General features: G+C 39.7%; 1 protein-coding gene across 1 annotated transcript in view; it reads left to right on the forward strand.

Moving 5' to 3' along the window:
• The window catches only part of BEGAIN (brain enriched guanylate kinase associated), a 155,313-nt gene extending 135,795 nt beyond the window's left edge, over window positions 1–19,518 (forward strand). The window contains exons 7-9 of the mRNA XM_086463104.1: window positions 11,191–11,298; window positions 14,817–14,900; window positions 18,145–19,518. Coding sequence (XP_086319230.1) covers window positions 11,191–11,298; window positions 14,817–14,900; window positions 18,145–19,518 — 1,566 coding nt within the window. The remainder of the gene's footprint in view (window positions 1–11,190; window positions 11,299–14,816; window positions 14,901–18,144) is intronic.
• The last annotated feature ends 629 nt before the right edge of the window (window positions 19,519–20,147 follow it).

The raw sequence follows: 20,147 nt of genomic DNA on the forward strand, positions 1-20,147 counted from the left end.
GGGGTTGTATTCTGGAAAGCAGAAACTCAGGAAAGGTCAGTGACTCTGAAAGTCAGACTGGATGAACAATTCAACATGAACTCCCAGCAGCATGCCATGAAAAAGATGACAAAAGGAGTATTTGCATAACCCTGGAAAAAAAGAATTATGATTTTGCCACAGACAAGGAACTATCCAGTTTGAAGACACTGGCTGAAGTTGTGATACTCACATTTTTTAAAAGGGTGTGGGAAACGACTCAAGCTGCCTGACAACTGAAAAATAAGACTGAGAAATAAAGTAGCTGCCTCAGCAAGCGACTCACTTATTTGATGTAGCAAAGAAAGATAACTGACTTGTACAAGTGCCTTCACAGGGAGAAAACGCTAAATATCAGACAGTTTTTTAATCAGACAAAACAAGAACAATGACTACACTCAGGATCCAGACCTGTTCAAATTGACATTAGTTGCAAAATCCCTTCATGCTGCACTCGCTGGGGACAGTTACAGACCCAGAAAAATGAGCTTTCCATGAACTGCAAGACTTATGTCTTGGGAGGTAGGGATCCAGTCCTTGTGTCTGCCAAAAATGGTTTATATATCATTGAGCCAGTTACTTTAATTAAGCTTCATTTTACGTAGTTTTAGGTATCTAAAAGCTAGATATCTATTTAGCATTTTCATCCTCAGCATCTCCGTCAGCCAGTGGAGAGAAGCAGGCACTATTTGAGAGCTGTTCCTCTGACAATTCTCAAAAAAAACCACTGTACAATAAGGAATTTCATGCTTTGAAGAACTCTCTGTGCTGATTGAAGGAAGGCAAGAAGGTGACTGGCTTGGATTTGAACAATGACGTTCTAGACATATAAATAAGGGAAGCTTTGCCTTAGCCTCTGCTGAAGAGGATATTAATATTTATAAGCTGCTGTGAAAATAATACGTCAGAGACTTGATATTATTAGGAAATATATTAATAGCTATGATAAACGGTATCAAGAAATCACAGTGTTAAAATTTTTATAAAGCTCTAGGGTGAAAGCAAACTGAATCCTGAGATAGTACAGGACAATATTCAGGCTGTGAGCTCAATCTCTGAATGCCATGAAGGAATACTGAAGGTATTGAATCCATGTACACTTTCCTGAATGGCAAAGATAGCTTAAAAGACCTTTTTCCCAAACAAAGGGTTTTTCCATTTAAAATAGTTATTTTTCACAAGCCTGGATTTCAGGATGGCACCAAATTTGTACCAGCACAGCTAATGGGGCCATGTATTGCTGCATGGCAGCAAAGACCATTTAAACCAGATTCACAACTGAGAAAAGGGGCTGTGGAGTTACAGTATAATGCAGAATAGTTAAGGAGGCAAACGAAATTCCAGCATAGCTCTGAAATGGCACAGAGAAGACTAGAGCTGATTCAAGTAAGACAGTTGACGTTATGACGTGGAGAAAGGTTATGACATTTCTCTTGGCCAAAGGGCAGAGCCTCTCTCATCTATACAACTCTGAAGGCAACAGTTCAAGTGATCACCCTGAAGAGCAACGTAAGGAACATACAGCAGTGAGTTTCTTATCTGCTTGTAGAAGCAAATCCTTTCATAAAAATATATCCATGCTTTATTTTCTTTGGATTTGTTCCCAGCAGTCAGATGGGAAGGAAGTGTTGCACTTCCTTTATAGTAAAGCTTAATTAGTACATCAAAAGATCCATTCTGCAGCCTTTCCTTATACCAGGAGAGTTTACTCCTCAAACACCAGTCAGCAGAAACAGTGGCCCTGATATAAGAATCAAGTGTGACTATATCTAGCAAAGCCTCAGGTGACCACAAGCACGCAGGAAACATCACTCCAGACTATAGCACGCTCCTGCCTGTCTCTCCGCCCAGGGTTTCTCAGCAGTTCCAAAGAGCTGCAATTAAACTCATATAAAAAAGCACTACAACAGCAACCACCAAAACAGCTTTGCAGAGAGCTGCATTAGGAGGCAGAGGAGACTTGAGTAACATATTAGCAGGATTGGAAGCAGAATTCTCTCTTTGTTCAAGCAATTTACATAATTACCCTTTTTTAGACTTTTTTCACACTAGTTACTTAATATAGTCATTATACTTGGTTATGGCAGTTTGAATTGGGATGCTGCCAAAAAGACACTATTTAGCAGGGTCTGAGGGGCTGGATATTTGAACAGAGAATTTTACTTTAATGAACCTCCCCTGCGCTGCCTTGAAAAGAGCTTGTAGGGATTTTCTTTACAATGTTCTTAAGGAGCTGGGGTTGATTGAAGGGGGGGGGAGGGTGGGAATCAAACCTTAAATAGCTTTACTCAACATGAGATTTTGCAAAGTAAACAGCAGAGATATTTTTTAATTAAAAAGGAGGGACTAATTCACACAGAAAAGACACAAGTGCATTATGCTTATTCCCTGTACTATGCTTGCAATTTTTCAGCCAGCTTAACGAATCTTTCCAACCAATATCCTAGCTGGTGTTTCAAAGTATATTAAATAGATTTAAGAGATCAGAAGAGTAGAATATAAAAGCGTACACACATTGGACATGGACATGTTTATAAAGATCAAATTCAACAAGAGGAAGAGCCCTAGATGTGGACTGGGGTAGTCAGGAGCCAGAAGCCTACAGGATAACAATAATACAGTCATAAGACTAATAGCAGGATTACTATCATGACAAGTGCTGCAGGGAGACCAGACCTGCTGGGGCTGGGTCTGAGCTGGCCAGGCACCACCAAGCAGGGCTTGAACACATATCTGTCTCAGCACAAGTCTTCACTGCAAGAACAGATCTTGTGCACTCGAGTGCAAGTATAAACCTCGAGAGGAAAAGTCAGCCTTGCCACAGGAGTGTGATAAATCAGAGCAAATTTTTCTGAGAAAGAAGTATCTTAACTCCCAAGAGAGACTATTTAGCTAAACAGTTATTTTAATACAGCAATTACAAGAGGAAGGGGGAGGGGAGTTTAATTTTTCTTCTACCCAAATAATTATTAAGAAAAAATGTCAAAAAGTGACAGGAAATGTGAATTTAAAAATTCCTTGAGCAGAACAAAATATTAAAGAGCAAAGTACTGTAAATAGTCTAGCCTTAGTTTTGTTATTTGATTGGGAAATTGCCCTTGCTTAGGCAGTCAAATCTAATTAGAATTCACTTGCATATTAAAATGATCTGCAATTTATATGAATGAATATAAGACTCCAAAGTTCAGAATGCCACATTTTCCTTCCTAGGCCATTTTACTTCTTCATTCAGAAAAATTAATGCCACTTTCTCTTCACAGTCCATTTAAGTAGAGTCTAGGCAATATTCTGTCTCCAATAGTTTCTCCATTTACACAGATGAACCTGTGTGGCTAGAAAGTTTGAGCATCAAACAATCAGTCAGACAATCAGAGTGACAGCTTCAAGCTGCAAGCTTGATGAGCCTACCTTGTGTGGCCTGCAGTAATGGTACTTCTATTCTACCCATTCACATACCTTCTTTTCCTCTTTGCAAAATGTTTCACTCCACACCAGGAGCTCAGCTGAAGCCTGTATTCCTTTCATTTCACTATGACCATATAATTCTTTTAATTATTTTGATAAACTCCTAGGTAAAATTATAAAGTCAAAAAAACTTAAGTTACAGCAAATGCAGACAATCTAGTCTCTTCCTGAGCCAACCCAAAGCTCATGGAGCTATCACTTCCTTTTATCCTTATGTGTTCGTCATAAAAAAAGCCTGTCACATTGGGGTAATGTTCTTGCCACTATCTCCTTTAAGTGGAAGAACTCTAACATGACATAGATTTTAGCAGTAGGTAAGGCCCCAGGCACAAAACACATCAACAACATATCTTCTCCTGACCCTCCCAGAAAAGTAAGCATTTTAAAATCCTTAATGTCATACTTTTGCCTCTGAAGAATGCAGCCTTGCCTGCACCCTTGGCAGCTTGGAAACAGAAAATCACTTTAAATAAATATCTAAGATACCACAGAATAAATATAATGAATTAGTCATTACTCCTTTTTGTAATGTAACGGCATTCCTGAAAGCCAGGCTCTATTATCATTATGAAGAGGTGTGGAGACAAGGATGGGTGTCCTGGGGATTACTGCAGTGGGAAGCAAAGATGAAACCATGGTACATCCTGAAGTGCAATCAGGATGCTGCCACAGCCTCTGCACACATCCCTGTGCATTCCTGCAATTTTGTTTGTAACGTGACAAAGACTTGCCTAATAAATTAGCTAAATGTTTGGCTCTTTTTCTCTAGCTGCTTGTAAAGATGCACATTCTTAAACAGACTTATGGGTTCAGTGAGTCTGTAAGTGAACAGCTCCTTCAGATACTCATTTTACTGTTAAACCAAAATAATATTGCTATACAAAGAAGCAAAACCAGACATGCAATATATATTAAATGGTGCTCTCAAGCAATGGTCAGCACCAAATCTGCACTCCAAGGGTCATGTCATGAACTGGTATTAGCTGATACAGTTTCATCATTTATTGAAAAGTCTTTCATTATTCTCACTTGTTGTTCTCATCTTGTCAGTTCTCTGTTTTTCTTACAGTTTCTGCCCAGGAGTGCAAGTGAGTGAGTAGCGGATATCCATAGCTAGGCTCTTAACTGGCAGATAAATTCACATAGCTCCAAAGCATCCATAAGCATGCACACACACAAACACACAATCTGTCATAACACGAAGATCTGTTAGAGCGGAAACTAACATGCATTAATGCTTAAAATCATAAATTACTGCAGAGAACACCCAGTGATATCTGCAAATCTAAACTGTATTTTGCCTTTTTATGAACCAATTGATAAAACATATGTTATGCATATGGTCTATGGGGAAGTACTGGAAATAGAACAGCTGTTACAAGTTACAACAGAAAAAAGGTTTTATTTCCACCACAAGTGTTCTCATTACCGCTTTCTTTACATTGTCAGGTATGCCCCTGGTCTAATCAGCCTCCCCATCACATCAGTTTCTATTTAAGACTCTGCCAACAAGTTAAGAGGTCACTTGGTTCAAACACCTATTTCAAAACTGTGCCTTGCTCAGCGGAGACCATGACACACCTGGGTGGGAAGAGAGTGCACATAAGCCTGAACTAAGCTTGAACTCTCTTCAACACTGAAGAGTTTCCACACCTTCTGGGAGAGACTGTTGCATACTCTTCCAACCTTCAGTTCCACAGAGGATGACTATTTTCATTTATTTCTCATGAGGAAATCAGATATGCACTGACAGATGCCACAAAACAAATTCATCCTCACTCATCATTGAAGTACTGTCATTGAACAATCACTGAGAATGCATGGAGCATCTGGGTGCACTTTCTTCATGATAGATAACATACTCTCATCCTCCATTATTAGTGTCATTAACAGTAATAATTAGATGATGCTTCACTGACTCCAGAAGACATGTATTCACATACACCAAGTCTAACCTGAAGTCTGTTTGAAGTCTTGATGGAATACCAGGGAGAAACATAAGTGAACTTTTACCATATTCAATGTATACTTGTTGCCTAGGAACTAGAGAAGTATTAATTATATAGTAAATCATCTTCGCATAACAATAGAAGCATTTACTTTGATGGCAGATGTCAGTATTTGCTAATATTTGGATTTTAAAATACCATATATAATAACGACCCCAGATGTGCATACCAGTTATCACAGCAGTCAAGTGCGGTATGGTAATTGTTACAGAACTCACAGAATCTCAGAATGGTTGAAGTTCAAAGGGGCCTTTCGAGGTCATCTGGTCCAACCTCCCCGCTCAAGCACCTACAGCAGGTTGCCCAGGACTGTGTCCAAATGGCTTTTGAATATCTCCAAGGATGGAAACTCCACGTCTCTGGGCAACCTTTTCCAGTGCCCAGCCACCCTCACAGTAAAAGTGTTTCCTGATGTTCAGATGGAAAGTCTCATGTTTCAGTTTGTGCCCATTGCCTCTTTTGTTGTCATTGGGCACTGCTGAAAAAAGCCTTTTTCTGTCTTCTCTGCACCCTCCCTTCAGATATTTGTACATGTTGATGAGACCCTACCTGAGTCTTGTCTTGTTCTCCAGGCTAAACAGTCCCGGCTCTCTCAGCCTTTCCTCATAAGAGAGATTCTCCGATCCCTTAATCATCTTCCTGGCCATTTCTTGGACTCTTTCTCCAGTATGTCCATATCCATCTTGTGACGAGGAGCCTGAACTGGACACAGTGCTCCAGGTCTGGCCACATCAGTGATGAGTAGAGGGCAAGGATCACCTCCCTCGACCTGCTGGCAACACTCCTAATGCAGCCCTGATTACCTTTGGCCTTCTTTGAAGCAAGGGCACACATTGCTGGCTCATGTTCAACTAGATGTCCACCAGGACCTCCAGGTCCTTTTCTGCAAAGCTTCTTTCTAGCTGGGTGGCTCCCAGCATACATTGGTGCATGGGTTGGTTCCCCCCCACATGCAGGACTTTGCACTTCCCCTTGGTGAACTTAGTGAAGCTCCTGCCAGCCCATTTCTCCAGCCTGTCGAGGTCCCTCTGGATTGCAGTACAACCTTCTGGTATACCAGCCACTCCTCCCAGTTTTGTGTTATCTGCAGCTGCTTTGTTTTATCCTTCATAAGATGATTTCAATGAGATTATAAAATACCACCATAAAATATAAAGACCTTATTTTTAATATTATACCACCACAAGTACCTGTTCACCAACTACGATCGATCCACAGAACAACAGTAAATACATTGTGGTTGCTTAGCAGATACTTTATAGCAGCTATTAATACTTGCAATGAAAACATCATGACTGGTGCTCTGTGAGGAAAGTACTGAGCTAACAGTGTTACACTGTTCCAAAAAAAGAGGGGAATTTCTCCTGTGGAAGTGCTGTCTTCCTCCTGGACAAGCACAGTTATAAAGAAAAAAGGGAACAAAGTACTGCCTGTGTTCCACATCCAAAAACATTGCAGTAAACCTCTGCCCAGGCATTCAGGACAGGATATCAGTGCCACTTTGGTGGTATTTGTAACAGAACAAGTCTCTCTCTCTTTCTGACTGTCATTCAAGCATTACTTACCAAGACATATTTCCAAAGGAATGCTGCAGGTCACTGATGATACGTTGATGGTCACTACTACAATTATATTATTCTCATGGTAGTATTGAAATGCTATCCATTGAAATGTTCCTTGCAGGATCATCAAGAACAGATTTACTTTGCCATGTTTGAAAATGCTGACATTTCCACAGACCAGCACTGCTCATTTGCAAAATTGAGACTGATTTCAAAAGGTCTATACACATTTCAAAGCTCTCGCGGGACAGCAGAGATGACAGTAAGCAGCCTAGCCTTGACTAATAGGCCGATGCTGCTTTACGGTAGGACACTCTCCAGCTGCTGGAAAGCATTGAAGGGAGACTGAAACATTATGAGAGAGATAGCCAACTTTTAGGCTGCTCCATTTCTACCGAAGGACTATAGTAGGAACCCTTGTGGATCCACTAATATGCAAGAAAAGCAGATATTTTCATCCAGCTTTTGTTACTTTCCAAAATACACTTATCTATTAATTGTTTCATGCTATATCAATCTACCAAAACTGTTTTCACCCCACTTATATCACATATAACAAATGCAGGGCCTAGATGATACCAAACACTTTTGAAAGTGACACCTTATATTTTTAGGGATCTGTAAATATATGAGGAATGTTGTCACTGTGATTGATAGATACAAATTAGAAGAAAAATGAAGTTCCAGGCAGAGATGGTATCTTTTATTATATCATTTGATCCCTTTGTGAAGAGCAGATACCAAATTCCTTCATCAGATCTCAGTGAGGCTCATGCTAAATCCAGGCTAGGAGCAAGGGCTCCGAGCACTTGGTTTCCCCAAGATTAATATCAGCACTGTGCACTGCTGGAGTCACCCAGCAGTACAAATTTGATCTGACTCAGATGTCGGCACATGACTGCAGTTCTCTCACGTTAGTAAGACACCATGGAACTGTATTCTTTTATGCTGGCTCTGTGCCGGGGGAGGAGGCAGGGGCAAGATGCACTGAGCTGACTCAACAAAGATTTCTGAACAAAGATCCACCAGAAGCTCAGCCTGTTGCAGCCTATAGACAGGGCATTTGGGAGTGGACTTCAGGAACACTCAGCCCAGCTGCAAGCTGTTGGCATGTTAGTAACATCTTTACTTGATCAGTTACTGAGGTTCGAGAGATAGGTTGTTAGCACCTGCAGAGCAGAAAGTGCGGCCAAAAGGAGAGAAAAGAGGTCACCAGCCTTGTGGGAGAGCAGGAGGACCAAGCATCTAAAAGCTACCAGAAGTAGAGGGATCTGCTAAAAGTGGTGAAAAGTAAAATAAGCATTTCTATTTGTAACTTACAATCATAGCACCGATATTATGATTCCTGTCCTCCTTTCATCCCTCTCTGACATCTACACCTAATGCTGAAATTTGATTGTCTGACTGCAACTGGAGAGCTCAAAGTTGCAGTCCCAAGTAAGCAGAAATCCTCCTAATGCAGATCCAGTACTGCCACACCATCTCTTCCCAGTACACCATCTTCCCCAGGGTGGTGTCAGGATTAAGCCTCTGTCCTTTGTTACCACCACTGGACCACAATAACATCTCACTGAAGCCCTGAACTTTCAAAGATGGACACACAGTATGTGGTCAATATGACAAAGCCTTTCAGAGTCCTGTCCACCTTCAGGCTACCTCATTTTGCCACAGTGAGACATACTGTTTGTTCATGTCAACAACATTGATTTCAAGAGAAAGATGCAAACATATACTGGTGGAGAAGACTGGGACAGGCCTTCCTTTCTCATTCCTCCTCCTCCTCCACAGCACTGATGAGGTGTTTATTACTTTGGTGTCTATCTGCTGACCTGTATAGTATAGATTTGAACTGAGATTAAACAAATAAATTTTACTGTTCAACAAATATAAAATATTTTTTGAAGTCACACTTGGTCAGATGCAAAGTCTGGAAAACATCAACCCAAAAGTTACCACAAAATAAAATGAAACCATAATTCAGTCAGATTCAGCATTACTCAATGCAATGGTAAGCACTGCTTCCAAAGCCTGAACCTACTGCCCTTTTATGAGTTTCTCTCTGCTGAAGACTATAAAACCTCAATCTTTCCTGAACTGTAAAATGTATTGAGTCAAGTTCGGTTTGGTTAAGCAAGAGCAACACTTACTGAAATCAGAGAGACCTAGAGCAAATGGGGGTCCTACAAATCAGTTGCCCTGACATTCACAACTTGTCATACAAGGACTGATAAAATCTTCAATACGGAGTTATTTGGAAGATTAATTTGTACTCAGTGGACCTGGATCCTTCAAAAGCGTGAAATGGCTTGGAAAATTGAGGGGACACATTTTTCCCAGATACTTAGGTAGTCACCTGTCTACCTGATCATGCAGCTAGATAGCTTTGAAAGTGTAATCTTCAGTCATATTCTCAAAGGAGACAAATTTCTAGAGATCTGCACAGACATCCAGGAGTTTTATAAAGTGCCTAGTTGTTTAGTTCACGATAAAATCAATGAGAGTTAAAGGCCTCATATAAAACCACGTCAATCAGCCTAATTAAAAAACAGCTGCTAAGATCATGTGCCTTGTTAAAATGAGTGAGGGTGGAGCTCTTGCAAGCTCTCAAAGCTACGCTTTGGCTTTCCATGATACAGTCCCCAGGCAGCTAGCAGGAGCACCTGATCAATAAGAAGAGGACAGAAGAGGCGTCAAGCCTGGATCAGCCTCCAAGCACAACTGGGCTGTCAGGACAGAAATCTGGCAACAGCAGGGAACAGACAGCCTGTAGAAAAGCTGACACTAAAACAGGCCAGTCCAGACCTTCACAAAGACACTTCAATCATATCTGCACTGCTTAAAGAAAGCCGTGGGTTTGCTTAGACCATTTGAGAAGGTGTTTCTTTAAATAGCGACTTAGAATGAAAGTTGCCACTTCCAATTTAATCGCCCTTCTTTAACATAACCTGGTGCTTTGCAGCTGGATAATTAACCTTGATATTCATTCGGACTTCAGAACACACAATTCCCACCGCTGTCAATTAGCTGACGATGTACACAGTGTGTTGATGTAAGATTTTTGTGTGACCCTGGCAATATGGCATTTGGGAAATTTCAGTAGCTAACAATCCTCCTGGAGAAAGTCCTTCACAAATTACTCTAACAATTTTAGAATGGGAAGTGAGGTTGTGAATTTGTCACTGGATTGAGTTCACTAAACAAAACAGATATACATTAAAGTTTACCCTACTTTCTATTCTTACTGCAATGCTGTTTTCTAAAAGATTGTTCCAGATAATTGGCAAACCTTCTTGTTATCATGGTCTTGTACAGATCTGAGTGCAAAACGCCTTGATCTCAGCTAGAGCATTCAGAAGTTACCATACTTTTTAATATGAGCGTGAGGCTGCAGGCAGGGTTATAAATGATTTTTACAAAATAATTTTTTATATATGAGGCAGTGCAATAAAATGGGACACGGTATGGGATGGGCCAGTGGCACGTTACTTTTCCTGCTGATTTCTTTGCATTTATAATAAAGAGTTACAGCCTACTGGTAACAAGATTAAATTAGTGGGCAGCAAGAAGTTTGCATCAGACTATTTCCCTGTTATCCCACAGTGGGTCACATTCTGCTAACGAATGTTAACCCTGCAATCAGGCAAACATTCATCTTGCGAAATGAACAACCTCATTCAGCGCTTTTAAAGCAGCCAGCACAGTCAACAACAGCTAAAAAGAAATTGGCTCAAACATAGCTACTTTCCTTTTTAAATATTGTTCTTCCTCCCTGATAAGAATGGGAGCTAATGGCATAAGTGAAACATTCTTGTAGCAAAAGCTAAGAGCAGCCCAAGCCCCTTCCAGGTTAGAAACCCTGCCTTGTGACAAAGAAGGAATAGCTGATGCTCAATAGAATGCTTTTACACAGGGTAGCCAGAGCCTTTTGTGAAGGTTCCTAATGTGAGCTCAGTTTGACCTCCATATTTTCAAAGCACTTTTCTTCATCTGCTGAGTGAAAATAGCAAAAAATAATAATAAAAAAATTTGGTCTGTTGTGCTTTTCCCTGAATTTGAAAATTACATCAACCTTTGGGTCTTTTTTGTGAAATATTCTGACAGTAGAAAAAATACTGACTACTCCGTTTTTTACACAGGGTCAACATTACGAAGAGGAAAAACGGGCTTTGAGCCATGAAATAATTGCACTCAATAATCACTTAATAGAGGCCAAAGTGACAATAGATAAGTTGTCAGAAGACAATGTAAGTATTTAATTATGGATACATCTTGAGATTATATTTGAAAGTAAATTAGGTCATGCACTTCCCATGAAATTATAGAACAGTTTCTTATTGTTTATGTAAAAATTCATGTTTGTTTATTCCCATAATTTTGTAAATTCAGCTATTCTTATGCTATGGGGTTGTGGTGAGACTCCTCACTGATATTTTTTTCCTTATGTCTAACCCAAAACAGATGAGAAAATTATTCTAAGAAATGGCAATATTCCCACTTTGATTTTGCTATCAGCTTCTGTCTTGTACAGCAAACTGATGGAAGTACATGCTCAGAGCTGTTGCACAGACACACGTATGGAGTGAGCATACACCATAAGGACTTTAGGCACAGTGTAGAGCCCTACATTTCCTGCAGTTCCTCTGATCTTTCAGTCTTTGCTCACTGAAAGGGGATGCCCAGCACAAGCGAGCTCTACTAGCAGAAGGTAGGATTGACCCAACTTGGTCGCTCAGATTATTGCAGGGAGCAGGAGCCAGGTTTTCCCCAGCTGTGGTTCATGTGTAAAAATTTACCTATCTCTGTGTGGAACAAAACAGGGAACATCTCTGGCAATTGTCACCCTGCATCTCATTAAACACTGCCGAAATACGGCATACGTACTGCAGCTGGCAACGAAGCTCGTTAAATCCTTCGAGGGACAAACCTAAAAAGGCAGCAAAAAAAAGGAAGATTGCAGGCATTCAGTTCATTATTGTGCCATTCCTTAAACACAATAAACAATTCATCTACAGAAGACATGTTTCTGTTAGCACATATTTTTCAATATCTTACATTCAATCTTCCTATATTTCATATGAACTCTTAATCATAGCAGGGAGCATTTGATCCCATTAATATGTCTGTTGATGTGAATTGTGCCTATGTAATTAATAGCTTTCCAACGGAAACAAAGAGTTCACAATCTGAACCTTTACTTTGATAGAAATTGCGTTGAAATAACAGTTACTTCATAACTCTAATAGTTTAAACTAATGAAATGTGGTAAATGCAATGGGCTACATTTAAGTTTTAGAAGCACAGGTATACATGCAGACTAATTCAGCTGAAATCAGTGGAGTTATTTCATACTGAAAATGGAGGGGAAAAAATTGTAAGATTCTCCCAATAAGTATGCATGCATTTATACTACTTTGTGGGTCAGGTTTGAGCCCATGTCTGAAGAAGTGTTTTCAATATTTATAGTTTTTAAAAGGCAGCTTAGACTGGACTGAAGTTCAGAGTACTCGTCTTCCAATAAATTTTCCGAACTACTCCGAACATTAAAGTATGGCCCAGAAGCCTCAAGTAACAATATCACTTCTTCATACCTGAGGTCAACCCACAGGCAAAATTCTGCTCTTACTTACGTAGCATCACTAAAGAAAAAGATTAAATTCCAAATTTTAAAATAAAGAACTATGAAACAAACCATAAATATTATACCTAACATGTAGACACAGCGTTAAACTGAAGAATCCTACATGGGGAGAACACAGTTTTGTCTGGCCAGTATTTCTTCCTTCAATTATATTTACTGTTACTTGGCCAATACTTTTTCATTCAATTATATTTCCCCTTATTCTTCTGATAGATAGATAAAATGATGCTTTTGATGCAAAAACATGTTTTAGATTGTGGGAAACACGTCTGGCAATAATTGCCGATTATTGTTCTAGTTGCCACAGATGTGGCTAGTGTCCATTCAGATAAACATTAGACAACAGAAAAATCACTCCAATCACATGGTATGTCCCAGAATGTTGAGAACAAAGCACACGTTGCACATTTAACTCACATGTAATTTTTCTGTAGTAATTTTTAAACTGCTAAAAATAAAATGTCAGAAACGCTTTTTGTACTCTCCATGACAACCGCTTCACAGAAACAGAGGCACACAGCTTTTGAAGAAAGGATTAGATTTTGGAGTGATTTCATATTTGTGTGCCTAGTAATGCCATATGGGACTTGGAGTTCTTATCCGTGCTACACATTGTGCAGAAATGTATTATGTGTTTAATGGGCATGTAACATGTCAAAATCACAAGCACATGCAATAGACTTTGCTTCTAAGTTGAATTCTTGGATTCTTACTCTTTGCCTCCATTTTCAAGAATAAAAATAGTGTGTACTAACATGAAATTTAAGATCTATATAAATGAAATTAAATTTACAATCTATATATATCTCCCCAGTACATTTAAGTCAGAAATTACATGTATAAAAGTTCATGCAGACACAAAAAGCCCCACAAACCATGAATATCTAAAGGCCCTTGAATAAGAAGATATAACAAGCTAATGATCACAGGAAAGCTACATTTACTACCCCGATGCCTCACAGACTCCCAGGAACATCTTGTTGTGCCTGCTATTACAGAATAACTTTAAAATGGTATTTCAAAACAGGGGGAATTTCCACCTTTCCTTTTCATAGAAAAAGAACAACTAGACCGGTAAAAATCTGCATGCAATAAAGTTTTAACGTTAACACCAGAGAAAATCAAACTCATTTCAGTATTCAACACCTTTTCTCTATAAACATTTTCTAATTTTTACAGATTAACACAGCCCAGTGTCCATTGTATCTTTATGCTTTGTCTATCATCTCATCTGTGCCCATCTATAAAGTCAAATTCTGAAGTCATCTTTGTTTTTAATGGCGTCTAGATCAGCAAAAGCAACATACAACTCTTACTTCCAGGGACCCAAAGATACTGGTTGAAGGATACAGTTACACAGTCATGTGTGCTAAATTAAATTTTGATGAAGGGCAAATCTATGTACTGAATTTTCCCATTAAATAGGCTGTGGGACCTATTCAATACAAAAATAGTATAAGCTGCTTGTTTAAATTCTCTTTTTCCCTGTGCAGAATTCTCATGGTAATTTCTTATGCAGCAAAAATATCCCATTCTGCAGCATCAAATATTTGCAGTGAGATTTAATATATTTGTATAGCTGCATTCTGCAAGATATGAAAGGAGCCAGGAACCAGCAAGAAAGTTTCATAAGGAGACAAAGGCTTTCTTTTTAAAAAACGACACACTGTGTATTGTTGCAATGAATTTCTCCCACAGTCTCACAGGATTATTTAAGCATTTTCTAAAGTAGTATCTTAGTGCTGATCTGGATAATACTCAGTAAAAATTGTCTGTTCTTAAATTTTCTTTTTGCTTAAAAGAATGTGTTTATTTTAGCCTTCATAGAGCCATGCATGTTAATAGTATAAAGTCCAGTTCCTAACGGTAAGTATCCATCTCTTGAAATGCAGATTATTGTGCTGCAGTAACAGTTCTCAAAATTTTCTTTTCTAACTTTATCAGCCCTCATGGAGCAAAAGGGGCCAACATCTCAGCACCACACAGGAAACATGGAATCTCAATGCATTTAAAAGTTAAAGCGTGCTCCAAATTTCCCAAAAGATTGCTCAGGCATGGGAGAAAGGCCGAAAGCCAAAAGCTAGTTGCAAACTTTAAAAAACAGGCTGTTTTTTGTTTTTCTAGGAGCTCTATAGGAAGGACTGCAATTTAGCTGCTCAGTTGCTCCAGTGCAGCAAGAATTACGACAGGGCACATAAACTTTCGGAGGTAATGTGACCAAACTTGGTGAATATTCAAAGAACTAAATACTTACGGAAAACAGATTATTTTACGTGTTTCAGTTCCAGGATTTGCTTGCCCTTAGGGCTTTGATCTTCCCCCTCCTTGCCCCACTTTAAGCAATAGGATGGCTTTTGCACCTCCTGGTATTCTGTGCAGCTGAGGAAGATGCTAACAAAATCACAGCCAGTGATGGAACTTGGAGGTACTCTCTTCCCCGGAACCTCTGCTAACCGGCAGAAAGAGGCCTGCACTGATCACATGAAAAATAAAGGTTTTAGTAAAACCAAAGTGCTGATGACTCTAGACTGCAAAATGCTAGGGGGGAATGGTGCAGGGGTGACAGCAGCGAAATGACAAGCTGCAGGCATCAGAGATTCTGATAAAATCAATTTTCCTCCTGAAGCTATTTTCCAGTCCAGCTAATTTCTAAACCTGAATTTTAAACTGGACTGACAGAACAAATATCTTTTTCTAAAGCAACCAGAGCACTGAATCATTGATTTCCAAGGTGTAAACTTTCATTAATAATCCTTGCTTCCAAGGAAACTAGGCTTGAGAAACAGACTCCTTAAAAGTGAGACAACTATTATCTTAGTAAACAAAACTGTCTTTAGGGATGCAGGCCTTACACAAAGCAGTAGCACCTTCCTCATGTCTGCTGCTTTGGTGAAGGTCACAGAGAAAAGCCTTCGCTTCATCAGTCCCATCAGGTTAGTGTCCACCCAGATGGTCTCTCTTGTGCAATTCTGCAACAGAATAATGCAAAATTGAATGTGGAATGTATAAACCATTTCTAAGCCAGCAGACTGCTTCAGAGCACTAAACCACCCTGGTAAATAACTATAGAGCAAGACTTCTGTTAAATGGGGTGATGATTTTCTGGAACAGAGACAGAACATCGAAATTAACCATTATCTCAGTCCTGTTATCTTTTCCTAGTAACTGACTTCCGTTAACAGTTTATATCCAGGAGTTACCATGACATTACTCACACTTGAAAGCACCCTACCTGTTAGCAAGAATGAGGACGTTAAAAGTTCTTAGTTGTTTACTGCAGAAACTATTACAAATGTGGGATCTTCGCACAATTTTTTAAACTGTCATACACTCAAGTAAATAGGCAAAGTCTCCACTCATAAGGCCAAATATTTATTAGTTTAGCAAGTGTGAATGTGCTGTCACTGTCAATAACTTCCTTGCAAATGCAAATATTGCCTGACAAAGTATTGTATATTATCCAGAAGCCTAAACTATAATACAATATAGTAATCTAACAGCAGCATCATTTTAGTAATTCCAGTTTCCAGTGCAATGGCCAGAAGATAATGTTCTTTTTCTTAACTGATTTCATAATCTAAATAATGTGTATAGAATAGATCAAACAGTGGTGTTACAGGATACTAAAATAATAACTGCCCCACACAGCAGTTTCCTGTTTAATGAACTGTATTTCTTTTCCTCATCTCTGTGGCAATTTACAGCACCCCTATTTTACAACCTGTTTATTCAATCTTTGTTGCATCTGTACTTATGAAGACTAATATTGCTGTCTGCTGGCAGATTGGCAATATCATACTCTTTATTTCCAATGGAAGACATGTGAGCGAATTAACAACGTAATGATTAATCCAAAATATCCTGGAAGGTCTGTTGGTTGAAAAAGACTCACATTAACAAGAATGCCATTTCACAATATGCCGTATTTTGAATACTTTGAGTTTTGGGGATTAAAACAACTTTTAAAACTTCTCTGTGAAGCTAAAACAGAAGCCCCATATCTTATACGATCTGAGATCACTACAAGGAGCAGGCACCTTAAATTTATCCTGCCTAAAATAGAGAGTGGGGCACTTCAGTATTTGTAGGGTTCTCTTCTCTAGAGAAACAAAGTTAATGAGGAAGTGATATTGTCAGGGCTATAAGGGTAACCACTGATTATAGGGTAAAGAGGGACTTGATTTTTAGTTATAAAAAGTAATGAGAAAATCAGAGTTCAGCCAAGCATTCAGGGGATAAATTCCTGAGTGGCATAAATCATCAAAGGAGCGATCAGTCACAAACTCAAAACTTAGTCTGAACATGAGTTCTTCTGATTTCCAGCAAGAAATACTGAGAGAGAGCCATAACACAGCTCTCTCTTATACCCCTGTCTGATCATTGATAGAGATCTGAAATGAGCAAGGCAAATGATAGAATTTGACTGGTAAGCATACTTGGCGATACCTGCATAGGCATTTTCTACCAGACTTCCAAGCCGCACCAAGGAATGTGGTCTGGTCCACAAGACAGAATGGCAGGTGGAATCACTGTCCACAGAGCTGCTCCTGATTTTCTCCAAAAACTATGTGATTTCTGATGCATAACAGACTTATTGATTAATTCTGACTAGTCTGTCACAGGAATCATAATGTAAATTCAGGTGTTAGCTCTTATTTCTGTCAATGTAGTAAGAAACTAGAAAAGCAGTCAGCTAGCAGCTGCTGGAAGAGGTGAACATGTTGAGGCTTATGTGGATGGTTTATCTGACAAGTAGTGTCTTACTGCTGGGGTGAGGAAGCCAGTTTGATTTGCTTCCTCCCAGCACAACTGGAACACTTCTTCCCAGCTCCTATGACAGGAACACTCCTGTCATAGCAGAAGTGCTTTAAGTGTCAGTGAAACCAACTTTCCTGCCTCTTCAAACAGCATTGTTTATCAAATGTGATGCTGGAGGGCAGGAGCCAGTTTGGCACCAGGTTGGAGGCAAGATGAGCTCAAAAAAAGGCAAAAGAACAACGGAATAGATCTGATCTCTTCCTCCTCTTTCCTCACCCCAGCAGAGAGCTCTGCATCCCCACACTCCAACTGTAAATCATGCCCCTGCACAGTCTGGAAAGTGCTGCTGTAATTCCCTACCTGTCTTTTTAAGATCGTTGTTTACTGCATTTTTTCATCATTCCTATACAACCCGAATTAACTTGGATGGAAACCTTTCAGTTTCATGGTGTTTTTCATGAGGGGAAGTAGATGAAGGTTTCCAAATATTAAGTAAATAAATGAAAGTAATTTCATTATGTTTGTTTTCAGAAATGCACAAAGATTACGGCCATCACGTTAGTCAAAGAACCATAGTGAGCTATGTAATGTCATAAACAGCACTCATCTATCCATGTTGTATAAGCCCAAGCAGACACCAAGATTGATGTGTACCCTTTTCTCCTGTCCCCTTTGCCATCTCTTTATATTACAGTTGCCATCTGACTTTCAGGAAAGAGTCAGCATCCATCTGGAAAAACACGGGTGCAGCCTTTCTGTCCCCTTGTGCCACACATCTTACGCTGATACCATACCCACTTGCGTCATTGCCAAAGTACTGGAAAAACCAGATCCAAACAGCTTGTCTTCACACTTGTCAAGCCCATCTACAAGGGATCTCAATTTTCAGGACTCTGCTGGAAAACTCGGGCAAAGGCCCCAGTACAAGACAGACATCTACTGCAGTGACACTGCCCTTTACTGCCCTGAGGAGAGGAGGAGGGAGAGGAGGCAGAGTGTGGACACACAAGTGAAAGATGTGGGGTTCCTGCGGTCCCAGAACTCCACAGACAGCACTGTCGAAGAAGACGGTTTCCATTCCAGCTTCTCTCACGAAGCCTTCCCAGAGTACATTACCTCTCTGCCGACCTCCAGCTCCTATTCCAGCTTCAGTGTCACATCCGAGGAAAAGGAGAATGCCCAAGCCAACACTCTGACAGCCTCTCAGCAAGCGATCTACATGAGCAACCGAGACGAACTGTTTGAAAGAAAGTCACCTGCAGGTTACGAGCATCAGGGAAGTCCTAGGTTTGCCAAGTCCAAACCTGCACAGCACATGGAGCTTGCCGATGACAATGAGAACTCACCCACTTTTACTAGGACTCTCCCTCCATATGCAAATGAACCTTTTCATTTCTCAGCCATAACACCGCAGCAGGCTTTAGCGAATCAGAAAATGAGGAATGAGTGCAGGAGCACTCATCTTTCGGAAGAAGACTTGCCTGGGCGATGGAGGCAATTGAGCGTGGAGGACATTGGTGCGTACTCTTACAGAAACACTGGCAGGCTGTCACCTTGTAGTTTTTCAGAGCAGTACTACAACAGCCCTGGTAAGAAGGGAGACAGTCGAACAAGCCCCATCTATGCTAGTTACAAAGCAGATAGCTGCTCAGAGGGAGATGATATCTGCCAAAGTAGACTTGTGGATTCTTGCTTCCTGAGAACAGATAGTGGCCTGAATATTGACATCAGCACTAGCTGTAAACAGGACAAATTGCCCACTTACAAAACAAAAGAATCAAGAGACCAAAAAAATGAAAGGATCACTGTCCAGTTATGCAGTAGCAAAAACATCGAAAATAGCCCGGTATTGAAAAGAGAATACGTGGACGTAAGCCCCAACAGCTCAGCAGAGTCACTCAATCACAGTTCAATGGAGGCTTCAGAAATCCACCAGTCTTCCATGGAGCCAGGAAGCCATTCGGGCATTCACAGCAAACAGCAACAGTTTCAGCGGACTGGGAGTACTGGTTTGAGTCGGAAGGACAGCCTTACAAAAGCACAATTATACGGAACCCTTCTGAACTAGGCATCTTCCAAAATGGCAATAAGCAAACAAACAAAAGGAAGCAAAGAGCATTTGATACTTCTAGTGAACAATGAGGTTATAAGAAATAGGATTATTATAAAATATATATTCATATGGTACTATATGTTTAAAACAAAATCTCTTCAAAAATGTTATACAGCACTTTTCACTTAACATCCTTTCCACATGGGAGACTGTCCCCTCCCCTCTTTTATAAACCTGAAATATTTTTATAAACAAAATGGTATTTATTAGACTATCCTAAGCTATTTGAGCAGAATTCTTTTCCCTTCAAGCAGGTTTCTTATTTATTTTTGTGCATGAGGCCATCTGTGCCTAAACTCTTGGAGGCAAAGGGTAAAATCATGACGGCTGTGATAAAAAATAAATCCACCTGATAAAATACCATAAAATGTCATGTGAAGACAAAAAACCAAGAATGGTGAATTTGAAGAAGTATATTTTTTAACAAGAATGGAACTGTATCTTAAGTTATTTCATACAAATGTATTTATGAGTGACTAATGTATGCACAAAGTGATATAATATTTTGTTCTTTTAATCCACTGTGTTTCTGCTTTCCTATTTTTCCTTGTATACTACCTCAAAAGTAATTGAGGGTTTCTTTG

Source organism: Leptosomus discolor, chromosome 3 (assembly GCF_034619465.1).
Source record: "Leptosomus discolor isolate bLepDis1 chromosome 3, bLepDis1.hap2, whole genome shotgun sequence".
Lineage (NCBI taxonomy): Eukaryota > Metazoa > Chordata > Aves > Leptosomiformes > Leptosomidae > Leptosomus > Leptosomus discolor.